This window comes from Drosophila nasuta, chromosome 2L, assembly GCF_023558535.2.
Source record: "Drosophila nasuta strain 15112-1781.00 chromosome 2L, ASM2355853v1, whole genome shotgun sequence".
NCBI lineage: Eukaryota > Metazoa > Arthropoda > Insecta > Diptera > Drosophilidae > Drosophila > Drosophila nasuta.
In genome coordinates, this window is record NC_083455.1 from 28,599,787 (window position 1) to 28,616,548 (window position 16,762).

The following is a 16,762-nucleotide window of genomic DNA, read 5'->3' on the forward strand; positions in this document are numbered from 1 at the left end:
TATGTGAACTATGTTCAAGTGCATCAAATGTTTTATAATATGTGATATGTTTTTAATGAGTGTGTGATGTGAATAAATTAAATATACTATGATTTCTCAACGTTCTCAACAATATAACATAATAAAGGCTGTACTAACGGAGGTAAGCTTTTTCCTTTATTTAATATTTGCTCGCCATTTTACAACTGTGAGCTAACGCATAAAAATTCTCTAAATGAAACATCAATAATTTATTTAAAATATTTTATTTTATTACATATATTTAATGGTACTCGTTTATTTTATAATTGGTAGCACAAAATACACAATTCACTCGTTGCTAAATAGATTTTTTAGCGCTGTGTTAGGCTAAACAAAAATTGTATATGAAGGTTCTTAAATTATGAAGTCATTTAACCTAATTATATCTCTTTTCAAGTTTGCAGCATTACAAATCCACTTAATACTTTCGTAACAGTATTCACATATAGCTTACTTGTTAATCTAATTGCTAGACTGGGTATATGAGGACTTGGTTGATGTGCTTTCTTTTTTAATATGTTTGTGTTTTTTATAGATTTCAGTTATTGCCAAAAATAATATTATTTGATGATAAGTATGTACATATGCTTATATGTTCATAAAATAAGTTGCCATTTCTTTCATACATTTTTCTAGTTTTCGGCTAAAATGCAAATAGTTATACTATGCGATTTTAATTAATGTAGTGAATGTGATATTAGCTATGTATATGCATTTATGTGTGTATGTATATACATATGTATGTCTAAGTTGATGAGTGTACAGAGGTCAATTTTGAAAAGGTTGATTTATTATTTTGTGGGTATGCAAAGTATAAAATCAAAAGTTGATATAAATACCCATAAATTAATGGTTTATAATACCTTCACCACAATTCAGAAGTGAATTGGACTTAAATTTAAATAGTATAAATGTGACTGCCAAAGTTGACAAAAAATTAATTTATAAGAGTTTCTGACAAATGGAGTTATCAAACTATTTATAATATTCTAAAAGGCAATGGTTTAATGTTGTGTGTACATTTTACAACTGTATATCATAACATATAATTTACTTCTCAATAGTTCTTAGATCTAGCATCTAACATTACATAGGTAACTTAAGCTAATATTGCGTTTTGAAACTACTTAAGAGAAATTCCATTTAAGTAGCAAACCATAGGAATATACAGTACACATATGTACACATAATATAAGGGAATAAATAATTTTAAATAACATGCTCCAAAAAACGAATTCAATTTATTGCTGCTTTTCAACTAATTAGCTATTGTGTACGAGTATTAAAGATGAAGAACGAGTGAATCCGTATTTTGGCATACTGTCAATAACAAAATGGTGCTGAGTACCAATTCAATTTTGTCAGCATAGATGAATTGCTCATATACGCGTGGAATTTGCTATCGGGCAGATTAGACTGAAAATTTAAGACTTTACGGTTGTGGCTCCTCAACCTCGTTGTCAATGCGTGATGAGCGGATACCAGATTTGCCAGTCCACGGGTAGATATCGGGACAGGGTTGACATGTTTTCATATAACGTACGCCTGATTTATGCCAGAGGTTGCACACTTTTGGATTGTTGCAACGCTTCGGCCGGTCCTGTAATAAGCACAATATTAAATAAAAATTTTGAAATTCCAACGTATAGATGTTTGAGCTTACCGAGTAGTCGCATTGAAATGGCTGGAACGAATTGATACGTGATGTAGGTGTTGGGTCTCGGACCCATTGTAGAGCTTGCCAATTAGTTATGATCCAAACGTCTTGCATGGCATTAATGTTGTCGAGAAATTTAATGAAACCTTCTTTGTGATGCGGCTGTGTAAACCAAGCGGCATGGTAAAACAATCCAAAGGGAGCCCTAATTAAATAATTCAAGAAATGTACAGTTTTGTTCCAACACTCAATTTTCAATAAATACCTGTTTGTGGTATAATGTCGTTCAAAATTCTTCATGATCATTTTTGTTACACCCTCTGCATCACTGGGATTCGAACAGGCGTCACCCATAGAGCAGCGTCCACCATTCAAATCTTGCCACATAACCATGGGTACCTGCCAAACACCTGGATAGCTTCGAGTTGGGCATGGTGGTATCATACAATCATGAAAGATTTTGTAGTCCAAAGTATATGGCCAGGAAGGTGGTCGATTCTCATATACCGGCATTGATGAGTCGTATGTAAAGTTTGAATCGTATAACATCTTGTACATTTTGTTACCACCGACAGAAAGAAAAGGAGCACGCATTCCACGTACATCGGAAAGCTTTACACCACCATAAGCCGCTAAGATTTCCCGCTGACCAGCAATTTCCCGAGTCCATTTCTTTTGTGAGAATTGCTCGCCAAAGCTGTGGCTGTAGATATATGTAGTTATAAGTATATAATAGCTATACAAAATTCTAGATGTTCGATGTTTTCGTTTTGCAAACAAATAAGTGTGTTTAGTCAAATGAAACTGTGCGTATGCATTAGCGGTGTTTTAGTTGTGAGTAAGCAAGATGTGTTTGTTTGGTCTATCTACTCATATTGTAGTGTCTGTTATTGCTCTGTGCTTACGACGCCGCTTAGTTGCCGAGATTCGACTACTTACGAAACTGTGTGTGAAGCCATTTCATGTCCATCTGCGTATAGATTTTGTACTTGGCTATAATCGGTCCATTCATGAGAGACGTAGAATGTGGCAGTTATGGGACACCCATTGGGGTTAACGCGCCCCTTCTCAAAAAGATCCGTATACAATTGCTTATTGAGGTCGTTAACAGAATCATCAAAGGTCAATAGTACAATTTGAGGTATGCTTTCAACGGGAAGTTCGCCTAGCAACCATGACCATTATAATGATGCAGTGGAAATGATGCAATGTGAAGAAAAATAGAAGGGTAAATGATATGAATATATAGAAAATTGAAGCGTATATTTAGAGGCATAAGAATAAAAGATAAGTCCTGTTCTTTGAGGTTGATGTTGATGTAGTTCACTGACTGATTTTAACGAACAGATGTGGAGAACTCAAGAACTTACGAAACCGTGTGCGAGGCCATTTCATGTCCATCAGAATACATATCCTGTACCATGCCATAATCGGTCCATTCGTGTGATAGATAGAAAGTACCACGCCAAGGACAACCATTAGGATTCTTTCGTGACTTGTTATTGAATATCTCTTGATATAGCTCAATGTTAATTGTGTTGATGGCATCATCAAACGTTATCAAAACAATTTGTGGTGTAACTGATACATTCAAACCGCCTACGTTTTGTGGAGTAAGTTCATTTTTGAAATAATTTCACATAAAGCTTTATAGGGCTATTATTACGCTATTTAACTGCTAGGCAACGAACTGGAAAGAATTTTCACTTACCAGGTATATCCTTTCCACCGCAATAGCAATCAGGCAAAAGACATACATCTTTGCGGCATTTCGCTGCAGTTTTATCTGGCGTAGGCTGTGGATAAATAGGATCCGGTCTTGATGCTGGATATCTATAAATGTCTACAAACTCTTGAGCCTTTGAGACTATCGTGCCAGAGGGCTTAAGCGTCGGACGCGTTCGCCTTTAAGTGTTAATATCAAATTAAAGTATGGCTTGATGTAACAAAAATAACTTAAGTACGTACGGTGGGTGAGTTCCTCTGTTGGGCGGTGCGGCGGCATCACGATCCTGATTTGTGTATATAGTACTGCCGCGGTTTCTATTATTGGTTCTAAATGCAAGTAACACAAAATTAGAGATAATATTATTTATAAAATAGAAAAATTGAATATCACGTGCGGAATGCCAATTAATTTTTATGGACAATTGCTACACAAATAATAATAAGAGGTTAGTGTTATTTATAAAGTATTTTGCACAACCCAAGTATTTATGTAGGTATGTATATGTATATTGATATGTTTATAGGTGTGATTATGTATGTATGTACACGTGAATAAAATAGCATTTCACATCAGCAGCCAATTTATTGTAAACTTAGTGAGAACCAAAAATGTGTAGTATACTTATATGTCTGTGTGGCAGGATTGGGCTGAAAGTCTAAGCAGAGGATAATAGATAAAAAGAACAGTAACAGTTGATATTGTTTCGCTTAGTAAACCGCTGTAAGATATTTTATATAGACTTTCAATGATACCCGTAATTATTTAAAAAGTTGTATACCATAAGGGACGCTGTTTGGTTTTGTTTGACGAAATTTTTAAAGCCCTTTCTGGGCATATTAAGATATTTGTGTGAAGCCTCATACATCTTGGCTGAGACTATAATTCCTTTATTGAATTTCTGTATGGATTTAGATATTTCTGTAACTATAAATACTAAATAAAAGCTCAATAAAATGTGCAAGTGCTGTTTTACCCCTAAAAAATGTTTAAATATGTATATGAAATTAATCCAAAATAGATAAAATGTGAACTACATTGAACAATAACAGTCAAAAGTAAAGGTGTAAATTTGAATTTTTAGTTCTCACAATATCGTGACATATACACACATACATTTTTGATGTATGTATTAACCATTTAAGTTTGTATAAGGAAATAAAAAATGCGGAAGGAATGTCACTAAAATCATAAAGAAATCAAAAATAAAAAAAATGAGAATACTCTCAATAATAATACGAGTATGCAGATACAAATACTAGTATTAAAAGTTAAAAGGGCCACCACCTATCGGTTACGAATTGTTTACATACTTTTTCTTACCGCTCTGTACAGTGTTGCAACATTTTACAGATCAGCTAATATTTAGTATATATAGTATGCATGTATCTTTGCATTAAAAATCAACGAACAACTATGTGACTATGTTGGCATTACAGTGGTCTTAAGATTTCAGACATTTCGCCTGATGGTTGTTTAAATAAATACTAAAGGCGTACTAGAAAGCCAACAAACAACCAAAGTTCTACATAAGTGGGTGAATGTGGGTAATGAGAAACGAAAGCTACATAACAAATACAGTTGTTGGGTTTGTTGTTTGTTTAAGACACTAAATCTGTGTTGAAAAACAAGATTACGGTGAAATTGTAAATTGTAAAAAAGAGAGGAGAGTGATAATGCAGTGGTATCAGCAACTAAGGAGCTTTATAAAGAAATCGCTATTGATTTTATACCTTGAGGGAATTTCGTTGCACTTGGCGCTCAGTGTGCTGTCGGAGCACTTCACCGAGACGGCAGCGGTAGCGACAGCGCCATTGTTGTTGTATTGATGTTGGTTGTTGTTATTGTTGGGGGCGATGGCATATTGGAATTTGCTAACTCTACCCCCTGGCATTTGATAGGCTGTGGAGGTAGAGCCTGGGCTAGATGATTGAGCGGCAGCAGCGGCAATCGACGATTTTATGGCATTGTTAACCCTCGAAACTCGTGTAGTAGGAGTAGGTGGAGCAAATATAGGTTCAGAGGAAGTGGCAATTGTGGTTGTGGTTGTTGTTGTAGTTGGAGTAGAAGGTGCGCTACTAACTTCGGGGGTGCTAATATTTGATTGTTGTCTTATGGTCGGTTCTGTGCTTAATATGATCATCGTGGAAGAGGGGGAGAATAATTTGGAGGGATATGGTTTTGATGTCAAATGTGGAGCACGAGTAGTGGAGTGGAGCAGTGCAGGCAATGCCGTAGTCGATCTCATAGGCACTGAAGTTTTCTCTGAGCTGTTGATTTGTTTAATTTCATCAATGGTAGCAGTTACCTCAGGTGCAGCATTTTCATCGACAAACTGCGGTGATCCACTTTCATCACTGTCACTAGCAGCAAGAAATTGTTGCAATTGTTCCAATACATTAGTAGTACGAAACTTTGTGCGACCATTTGCTGTTTTTATATAGCCAGCGTTCTGCAGACTTTCAGCCAGTGTACGTTCCGCCGTTTGCTGTCGATACTTATTCGAGTATAGAAACTTGACAGGAGGACGATCGGTAATAATCACAATTTCCGTCGAGCTAGAAATATCGTTGTTAAGAGGCGATGGTTCTGTGTTGACGCTTAGTTCTATATCATTGCCATGCTTAGCTTCAAATGGGCGCTGTGAAATTAATGCTTCAGCACGAGGTGAGTTCTGATAATGGGTCTCATTTTCAATAGGATTACTTTTAGGTTTATTCGTTGGTTCTGAAGTAATTGGTATGGCTTGATAGTTTTTGACTACCTCTTTAGCCTGCTGAGTCGCTTTGAAGCTTTCATACTTCTCTTGAGACTTCGCTGTGGGGCCAGCCTGCGTTTGTCGCAGGCTGTTTGCAACTCGAGACCTCTGAACTTTTCTTCTAGGATATGGGTTAGGTGCTGAGCTTCTTAGATCCGAATTTTTGGGTATTTTGAATTTTGGAGCATACGTTGTTGGCTCGTCAACGCTATCTAAATTATAGTTTACGGTAGCTGCTGTGTATCGAGACCGTCCTCGGGGACGCACAGGAGTTTCAGTTACTTGAATAGGAGATGATGTCACTAACGTGGAAATTGTTGATTTTAATACAGTATCCGTTATAGTAGAAATATTAATTGATGAAGTAGGAGTAGAACTCCTGGCTATTGGTGCTTCGCGGCCCACAGTACTGACTGTTGGAACAGGATTTTGGGGACTAAAAGTGCTGAGAATTGCATCACTAATACTAAAATTACGTGCATTTCCGGTTGTCAAGGTAGCAATAATTGTCTGGCTTGAGTTCTTTTGAGGCAAGCTCATAAAAAGTGGATTTTTATTTGACTTCGGCGTGGTTTGGAGAAACGGTGGCGATCCATTTCCACTACGTGATCTCGTCGTTGCTCTGAGACTGTTCTGTGGTAATCGTTCATCATGGAGTAGGCTCTCAAGACTTTTGTAAGGTGACACAAATCGCATTGAAGGGTTGCTGGTTACACGACTAAGGTTGTCCTTAAAAAGATTTGCACGAGCCGTAAAACTTTGTCCAGAAGTGACTCGCTCTGTGCTTGACGTTGAGATAATCGCAGCTTTTGTTGGGATACTTGTGGTTATTATACTAGCAAGTTCTCTTTCGCTTGTTGTGGTCATTATTGCTTGTTTGGTACTGAGGGCCTGTTTAATAGTTGGACGACCATTACGCCAGACTCGCAACGGAGCATATGTTGTGGGTACTATGTCCTCATAGCTCTCGGTATTTGTATATGCTAGTGTAGGGGGTAAATATTTGGTTGTTGGAGTTGGTATAGTCGTAGTTGTTGTTGTCTTAGGAGTGGTAGTTGTTGTTGTGTCTGTCTTTTGTAGTCGTTCATTATTGTCAACTTGATATATGGATTCATTTTCTTTATTCAATGATTGCTCCGCTTTCAAGCTAAATCCGTGCGATCCGCTCTGTAGGCTATATTGATAAACATTGTTAGGCCTTCTAGTACTTGAGCTATCCAATAATTCGCCTGGATATGATTCTGCTCTGCTCTTTGCTATTGCCCTAAAACTCTGGGGCTTTATGTCGGAGAGTACAAAGTTTTGTATACGTTTGTTTTGATTTTGCTCTACGGAAATTGGTTCGTCTGTTTCAAAATTATTGCTGGAATATGTGGCCTCTTTAGAGTATATTGGTTTAATAGGCTTCGCTGTTGGAGGCCGGACTGAGTTACTGGATCCGTACGCCGCAGCATTGATGAAATCTAGGAACTTGGGAGAAGTGCTTGTTTCAACCGCACGACTGGTTGGAATCTCTGCAGTTTGCACTTGCACATTCTGGCTTTCGTCATAAATGGTCTCTGGAAGCTCACGAGTACTACTATTTGCACTGTCACCTACCAACAACCACTTCTCGCTAATTTGATAGAATGGAACTGTAGGTCGGTTTTGTGTCAAGGTATTCTGTGTATTATTGCTTTTTTGGTTTTCGATGTTTTCACTTACAGCACTAACTAGAGACTTAGCCAGTACTTGAAGCTGGGATTTGAGAAAGGGATTGGAACTATAGGTAGGGGATGGCATCGTTGTACTTGTAGTGGTCGAGGTCGTAGTGGTTGTTGAACTGGGTGTATGTGTGGAACGTGGTGGTGGTGGTGTGGTTGTCTTTAATTTGATTATGACATTTTGCTTAATGCTTTTATTTGCATGCGTTTTGTAGCTGTTGAAGAAATGTGTATTTTTAATAAACAACAATCACATTAGAGTTAGTAACTTATCCATTCAAATGCTGTGTACTATGTATAAATGCGTGATTTTCAAGAATGATATATCGTAATCCTTTGGTTCTCAATATACTATTTGTCTAATATGTACCTTAGTTTCGGTGAATCGCATCTTAACATAAAGCACATGCCATGCGAATAACGCGAAGCCATGCGCGAAATAAATAATGATTACATTGTACATTCATATGATACTATAAAATTCATGCAATGAAATTGACTGCACGTTTTTTTTTTTTTTCCATTTTGCACAGGACGACAACAGAATTGGTGAAAAAAATGTTGTAAAACTTGGTCTTTTATAATGAAAAATAACCAAATAAAAATAAATGACATTTGCTAATATTATCATATGTATGTTTACAGCTAGCTAAATTGCTTTTTATTATACCATAGATTCTAGCTGCTTCAGTGTATTTTAAGGTCGAAAAATGTTTTGTGTGTGTTTTTTGGTTTTTGTTTGATTTGTAGTGTAAAATGAGATCTCATATTGTACTTATTTGTAATGATTTAAAGGCAAAAAAGCTTTTTGGGCATAGAGGAGAGCCGTATGGACAGACAGCTAGTCATAGACATAGTCTATAAATTTAATTAGGTGTAAGAGAATTTCACAAATCGTGTGGCATGGGAAATACCTTGAAGGTTGCAGTGTTGTTGTTTTCACGGGGGGCTTTGTAGTGGTTTGTGTGGTAATTGTGGTAGTTTTGCTTGTACTCCTGCTTGTCACCGGAAATGACTTTAAGGTCGACTTTAAGGCTGGCGTTGGTGGCGTCGTTGTATATTTTTTAGTTGGTCCAACTTTAAATTGTGTTGTCGACTCTGCGACATCATTGGCGATCAAATAATAGTCGCCTGTGTTCACTGATTTAGATGGTTTGTTTTGACGCACAGTCGCTTCTGAGTCGTGCTCACTATGATAGTAGTCTTCTTGCGAATTATGGGCATACTCAGCTGAGCTGGAATAGCTAAAATCAGGCTCCTCATAGCTCATATTTTCCGTGGTAAATGCGTCGTAGTAGTTGCGTGCATCATGTGTAACTGCAGGACTCGAAGTTGTCGATGCAATGGCCCGGCCATCTAGAGTCTGAATGGTCACTTCCTCTGCCCTGATTGATAGATTTGTTGTAGATGTTGTTTGTTGTTTGTGTAGTCGGGGGGTGTTGTTGAATAAGAGATGAAAATGTTTGATAAATTTTGATGGTGATTTTGTGTATTGTGTAAATTTCTTTTGCTAAGGCACTAGGGAAACATCTGCATTTATAAATTCCTTAAATATCTAATTATGTATACTAAATATTGAGTCGAATGCAAATTGTGTGTACGAAACAATTTTCTGACAACTAGTTAGCATGTTAACAAGTTTCTACTCAATTTGAGTCGCGATGTGCGATTTGAGGCCTTAAATAACAAAAACTACTTACCTTTGCGGGGTGCGTGTGGGATGATCATATACACTGTCCTGTTCAATCTATTGGCAATTTATAGATGAAATGGTGCACTATACAATCTATTGAAAAACTATACATACCTGCGCATTGACATCGGTATCATCGTAGTCCGTGTTGTAGCTCAATGCAGGCTGATTACTGTAATGTGGCCTTTGTGTTGGCGTTGAAGTTGTTAGTATCTCCAAGGGCCGATAGGTCGATTGTTGTTGTTGTTGTTGTTGCTGGCGAACAGTAGGCTGGTATTGCTGAGGTTGTTCCTGCTGTGGTTGTTGCTGTGGTTGTTGCTGTTGCTGATACTCAATATCCCTGTACAAATCAATTTCGTCATCGTAAACAGAATAGTATGATGAATCATAGGGATTTGATAAGGCATGCGACTGTTGCTGTTGCTGATGTTGTTGCGGTTGTTGGAATGGTGTCGGTTGTTGTTGCGCCTGCTGTGGTGTTTGGTAGCCAACCCCGTGATTGAATATGGATGTAGTATTGTAGTAGTTACGATTGGATTCTAACTGTGGCGGTGGAGCTTGTGAGCTGGGTTGTACAAATATGTTATCGGTTGTCTGCGCCGTTAGCGATGACGGTGAGGATGAATCAACTCTTTACACATACAATTTTTGTGAGTCGAGTTGGCGGCGCAAGTTATTTACATTAACAAATATTCATAATTATTTAAAATATTGATGCAATATAATACATATGACAATAAAGTAGGAACGCAATGATTTTCATATGATACAAGGGGAAAAAATGGAAAATGATAGTAGTATGGTAATAGTAGTAAGAGCTTAAATTCAGAGTACATAAAGTATGGATAGTTTATTAGTTTATATGATGAGTTAAGATGGTTAGAGCGGTAGAAAATTTGGTTAGGGTAGCCCAGTCCATAAAAAAATTGTTTAGTCAACTGTACAGCTTTTGTAAGTTTCATCGGTTTTGATTTTTGGTTTGTTTAGTTATGGGTAAGGTCAGAACGTAAACGTATAAACAGTTGTGCCTGCGGACAGTTGTAAATATAATTATGTACATGTATTTGTATTTGTATTTGTGTAGCAGCCAAAAACAATTGAACAGCAGAATCATCAGCGACTTGTATAACTACCTTTGTCTATCCACATTTGAGGAGCTGTGTATCGAGTTTAAGTGCTGACCGCCCAAGCTACCAGAGCTTATGCTGGCTTTGCCATTAGCAGCCCCTTGGTTGGTTTGATTTTGAGAGCGCTCTGTTACAACTGAAGTATCCACAATGTGTGCTTGCCACTTTTGTTGTCCGCGGGTGCGTTGCGGCCGCACAGTGTGACGTATTTTAGCTGGAGCAGGTGTCGTTGTCGTTGTTGTTGTGGTAGTGCTAGTCAAATGGACACGGATATTTTGGTTGGCAGATGAGGGTTTCCCTTGCAATTGGGGTAGTCGTTGCTTCAGTTCTTGGAATATGTCGCTTGGAAAACTGATGAAAGCTGGAACTCCAGCACCTGGAATAGGCTGGTTGTGTTGTGCAAAATGAGGAAAAGGTCGACGAGTTGTTGTTGCTTGCATGAATCCTGTCTGAAGCTGTTGTTTTTCTGGCATGGAAGTAGTCGTTCTATCAGTAGTCACTTGCGGGCGGGGTGGAGCCATCGTCTCGGACATGGGCATATAAGGAGGCATTTGTGATGGTGGCAGTATGTCCTCATCAACTCCATCATCATAGTCCTCGTCATAAAACTCAACAGGTGTGTCCGTAGTAGTTGTTCTAGAGCCACTATTTTTGAGTCGGGGCAAGGGAGTAGTTGATGTTACATTTTCCTTTGATTTATGCATTCTTATGCTGTTGTCGAAGCTTTCATATCCTTTAATTATGCGGGTCGTTGCTAAAGTGGTTGCGAGTACTGGCTCACTGGCCACGATTGGTCTGGTTTTCTGAGGGGATCGGGTAGTTGTGACTGATGCCGTACTGGTTACGGGCCGACGAAGAATCAAAGCATTACGCACATTGCCACTTCCATCATTGCTTACCTGTTTAAAGTATTTGATTAATGGATTTACTGCCGGACTTAAACTGGCTAGATCACTTGCTTTTAGGTTTGCCATAAATTCATTAATGTTAAATTGAAAATTTGTCAAGTGTGGCTTCGGTGTTGCCAACGATATTGGTGACTCTAGTTTCGGAAGCGCAGTAGAACTCATTGATTTCGTAAACGTCTGATATGACTCAGGTAAAGTTGTATTGGACGCATAAGTGATACCCACTGGAAGATTTGAGATGTTCCGAAACGGTATTGGATGGAGATTAACCTGCTTGTTGTTAGACAAATCGGGCGCTGAAACAATGTTAAAGTTTGGAGTGACTTGCAGTGGGGTGACTGGTGGTCGCACCTTGACCGCAGCATGCTCTATTTGATTCAGCTTGGCCGTATTGTAAACACCTTTCATCTTTTGATTTGCAATTATATTATACTGAAAATAATTGCTTTCTGTAGTACTTTGCAGCTCTTGGCCTTGGCCAATGCTATACTGAGATATAAGTTTGACCGGATAGCTTGAATGGTTTGGCGCCTGCTCTGCTTTATTATTGTTGTTGTTGTTGTTATAAAATCCACCCATTGTACTGTACTGGGCATAGTGACCTATCGGAGTTACTTGTTGCGGTGGTTTAGGTGTGGAATAATACTCTATAGATGTTCTTGGAGTCGTTGTGTGCACTGCTAACTGAGTAGGGGCTATAGGTTGATTGTCCAAGTGAAAGTAGGCAAAATTTTCAGTTTGAATTTGCTTACGACGTTCTTTTAGTTCTTTCAGCTGTTGTATTAGGTAGGGCAGCAAATCGCTATTTTGCGATTGCTCCTGATAACCTACTGATGGTCTCGAACTAGATGAGCTAGCTGCACCATAGTAGTTGCCAGGAATGGGTCGAAAGTCATCTTCTATCGGAGGCGGTGGCAATGACAAGTTATAGCCTGTATACACTAATGTTGGTATTTGAGCGTATGGGTAGTTCGGGGCTTGCTGCTGATGTTGTTGTTGTTGTTGTTGTTGCTGATGCTGATGCTGCTGCTGTGGGTAAGCCTTATAGCCAAGGTTCTGGCTTAATTCGTTATAATTGTGGTTGGGAGACGTTTGTTGATTGGGCGGAGTAAGGTACGGATTGTAGTGACCAAATGTATAACCATTTTTCTGTGTATTCAATTGATGCGCAGATGGGGAGTCAATGGATCGATAGTTATTCGTTGGCCATTTTAGAGAAGCATGCGAAAAAGGTCTTAACTGACGAGGTCGTCGCTTTGATTCTGCAATGTCAGTATCATTCCTATCATCATTTAATTGTTCATAATCAGAGTATGCGTCTTCGTCTTCGTCACCGAACTCAATTTCTTTTTGGTTGTAATCATGGTTTTTTATTCTATATTTCGATGAAAATTTTTGTACGTGATTTATAGTTGGGGCAGCCTCATCGAAATGTTCTTGAGAGTTATTTGAGTCACTGCCCAAATTAGTGTTAGTGGTGCTGTCTGACTCCATAACCTCACTAGAAATATTTGAATCGTTTTGGATTTCCGCTGGCGTAGTTATCGCTAGTCCAATAACACTGCGTCGTTTGCGTCTCCTGTCTAGATCAAGTCGATTATGTGGCAGTTCAGGTTCAATTGTTATGTCGTTGTTCAAGCTTTCGCTGTTTGCGTACAGAGTTTAGCCAAAAAGCATTTTTCAGTCAGTTGGTGTGTCGTTTTGAGCAAAATATAGATATAGTGCAGTATGCATTGTATGAGAAAAAGAGAGTAGTACAATGAGTTGAAGAGAATTTTAAATTTGGCTTGCAGTTTTTGGAAACTATAAGAACAGTTAAAAAAAAAAAAACTAAAGCGACGAACAATGAAGAGCTAGATAAAACGATAGCCAAAATGATTCTAGACATACCTGTAAGCAGAGCCAAAAGTATATGACCCAATTTTCCCATGATTTGGTATGGCATTTATGCTGGCCTGGTGTATTATGCCGTCGCGATCCCGTTGAACTTGGCTAACAGTACTCGGTTGGCCACGATAAACACGCTGTTGTCGATCGCTTTCCTCCTCCTCAACGGGTGGTAGTGATTCCTCTGCCTCGGTGTAGAGCTGGAAATACATAAGCAGTTGGTAGACGACAGATCTTGCTATTTGCTTGTCAGCCACTCACCTTGGCTATTTCTTCTTGAGACTCCAAAAGCGTCTTCGGTTGCCCACGAGACGTGACTATAGGATTTGGCGGCACACGCAATTCTGGTGGCGGTGGTATATGCTGAACTTGTGCCTGAATTATCTGTGGCGGCGAGCGATGATATTGTGGTGGCACTGTGGCTGCCTTTTGGGTCGAGCCTGGGCTAGTAAATGCGGCTCCAAAACGAATGCGGCTAGGAACGTGTTGTTGATGTTGCTGCTGCTGCTGCTGTACTTTGTTACGTGGGGCGCTACCAACATCTGTCGAGCTCGCTGACGTCCCACTATCCACTAATTCACAACCCACGTTTCGGGGCCAGTCGCAGGTCTGCAGCTCATGTGAATACATAAGACCCCCAGTGCAGCTTTCCAGGAGTGCGCCACCGAATACACAGACATAATATTGTGTGCAGTCAGTTGGGTGCGGGTAGTATCCGAATTCTTCGGGACAATCAAAGTTAATACCATTTGTGCTGGTTGGCTTAACATTGGTTCCAAAGCTGCGTGAATTGGTTAGGCGTGAAGCGCGTTTGCTTTGAGCATCAATACATCCTGTAAGGCAGGGAAGAAGGGATTTGTTAAAAACATTCAGAAGTATTGCCAAAGTATTTTTGTATTTTAATCCAATGCACAGCAAGTACCTAAAAGAGGGAAGAAGGGATTTGTTAAAAACATTGAGAAGTATGGCCAAAGTATTTTTGTATTTTAATCCAATGCACAAATGTATCTTCATTGAAATGTTTCAATCTCCCAGTTAGGTTAGATAAAATACCCAAATATCAAAACGTACTAAAAAAAAAATACTCAAGTAATGGTTGTCCAATTCCACAAAAATCATGAAAATCTTAATAAAAACTTGAGTTTGATTATTATTTCAAGCAATTCATGCTCAATTTGAATTCAATTGAACTTCGATGCATTCAAACTTATTGCACCAAAGCCGCAAGCCAATGGCGCGACCAATTCGAATAGCTCGCCCAACCTAAGATATTGTCATAATTGGGGCGGAAGTTGTTTTACTCTTATTACCCAACTTGTTGAACTTTTATTTGCCAAAGTATATTTGTATAAGCGTAAAATCTTGCAAGACAATGAAGTCTTGCAAGACAATAATGTTAGGCAAGAAGCCGTTCTGTTACGATTTCAGTTAACCTTCGTTTATCAAATAGTTTGTACTCAAATTAAGAATGTGACTCATAATTGTAGATGTATGTCGTATTTAGTGCTTAAATGGAGTAAATATATCAATGACTCTATATTAGCATGTTGTTTCTATAACATAACCTATATTGCTTCAAGCAGCAATATTGAGTGAGTTATGCATTTTCCATCGCTATTACAACCTACAAAATTTGTGTTTTTGACCAGACATGTTATTAAATCTGAAATTCATAGGTTTTTCAAAGCTATATAATATATTTGGCTTGTTAAAGAAACTTTTCCCAAAACAAATTTACATTCACTTTTTTGAAATAAGAAACCGTTTGAAAGGCAGACACAGTCCGTAACTGCCAAAAAGCTTTTCAGGCATTGTTACAATAATTGACCGTAGATGAAATGTTAATTTAATGTTGCGCTTTACTACAGTTATAGAGCAAACAATGCTGACACAGGGAGTCAAGCGTAAACTTGAGCATGACAACTTCTTTATATAATATTATACATACATTATTTCTAATACTTTTGCTTGCACGTCACATATGGCTAATCATGTCAAGGCTGTTGGAGAAGATCTACTTAGCATGCAGTGCAAACAGTGAACAGCAAACAGCACGCATCGCAAATTGTGTAATTATCGCGAGAAACATTGTACGTCGTCCCGTACGCCAAATGCAACTATATACGACAATCTTTAGTGAATGATATATAGTACTTTATATATGTATATGCAACTACAGAGTCTACTGCTGGCGCAAAAAGTAAGCTAATCACGTGCCAAAGGCAATTGGTCATGCAAAAGCCTAAAGCTGTGTTCACCTGGGATGACATTTGTCTTAGCAAGCGTCAACACACACTTGGCAACACAACAACTGTCGAATCATTGTTGCTTTGCTGCCTGTACTTTCTGCTCCACTAAGCAAAATGTGTACCTGGCCTGGCTTTACTCAGCCCGAGCTAGAGCGTGGCTGGGTAGTTATGCAATGCTCAGTAATTCGGCCATAAGCCTGATTGCCTTTTTTTGTGAGTTTATTTGGTGCTTGTCGATTGCTACGCTGTTGCTGCTCTACTTATTGAAAAATAAGTGCAACACATTACGCGACTTTATTTAAAGTGAACTAATACACAGCATAGAAAAAGGCAGCCCGTTAAATATCCAGACTGTTTTTATTGTAATTTCTATCTATTGATATGTCAGCTTTAATAAAATTTACGACTTTCATATATTGGTCTTATCATAAGGAACAGCTTTTTATAAAGTCATAAAAAGTATGAGTATAAATTAAAAAGTGTTCTATGAATAATAATAAAAATACATTTAAAATTACCAACTTACAACATTATTTAATTTGCCTACTCTATTAATTAGGTAGATACATAGAATAACGAAGCACTTATCTTATAACAACGATAGGTGCGGTCCACTATAAAATGTACACTTCATAGATAAATAAATAAATCATTCGTCATTTTTCGGTTTACAATCGATTGCACAATTCCACGAGAAGGCGTATTAGATACCTCAAGGCAACCTTAATTTTGCTACATTTTTTGTGGTTACTATTTCTTTTGTTAGCAACATTTAAGCTGCCTTTCAATTGCTTTGCATGTGCGCAGGAAGTGTGCGATCGGCAGTTGGGATTTTCCTTTCTAATCGAGTGCCGTTACCGTAACTTCCTGGGTGTTAAACCACGACAAATGCCAATTGCTAACACAGTCTAACTCTCTCAATGTTTGCGACCTCTAAATACATTAACCAGTATTAGTTAAAAAGCTGCTAATTAAAATCCTAAGCTGATTATTGACCTGTAGCTGTGTGATCGAACACATTACTGTACTTTTG

At 38.3% G+C, this 16,762-nt stretch overlaps 1 protein-coding gene across 11 annotated transcripts in view; it reads right to left on the minus strand.

The window, feature by feature from the left end:
- Nucleotides 1–242: 242 nt before the first annotated feature.
- LOC132789495 (mucin-2) overlaps nucleotides 243–16,762 on the minus strand; it is a 31,207-nt gene continuing 14,687 nt past the window's right edge. Inside the window, exons 3-16 of one of the 11 annotated variants that reach the window (XM_060797560.1) lie at nucleotides 13,742–14,313; nucleotides 13,484–13,680; nucleotides 11,645–13,238; nucleotides 10,692–11,584; nucleotides 9,673–10,189; nucleotides 9,566–9,612; nucleotides 8,780–9,250; nucleotides 5,138–8,080; nucleotides 3,647–3,733; nucleotides 3,390–3,583; nucleotides 3,049–3,277; nucleotides 1,944–2,381; nucleotides 1,685–1,883; nucleotides 243–1,621 (exon numbers count right to left, since the gene is read on the minus strand). In XM_060797560.1, the coding sequence (XP_060653543.1) occupies nucleotides 1,454–1,621; nucleotides 1,685–1,883; nucleotides 1,944–2,381; nucleotides 3,049–3,277; nucleotides 3,390–3,583; nucleotides 3,647–3,733; nucleotides 5,138–8,080; nucleotides 8,780–9,250; nucleotides 9,566–9,612; nucleotides 9,673–10,189; nucleotides 10,692–11,584; nucleotides 11,645–13,238; nucleotides 13,484–13,680; nucleotides 13,742–14,313 (8,549 nt within the window). In that variant the 3' untranslated portion in view covers nucleotides 243–1,453. Of the gene's footprint in view, nucleotides 1,622–1,684; nucleotides 1,884–1,943; nucleotides 2,382–2,617; nucleotides 2,844–3,048; nucleotides 3,335–3,389; nucleotides 3,584–3,646; nucleotides 3,734–5,137; nucleotides 8,081–8,779; nucleotides 9,251–9,565; nucleotides 9,613–9,672; nucleotides 10,190–10,691; nucleotides 13,239–13,483; nucleotides 13,681–13,741; nucleotides 14,314–16,762 lie in introns of those variants that run through there. The other 10 variants (XM_060797552.1, XM_060797592.1, XM_060797584.1 and 7 more) reach the window with 10 other exon arrangements.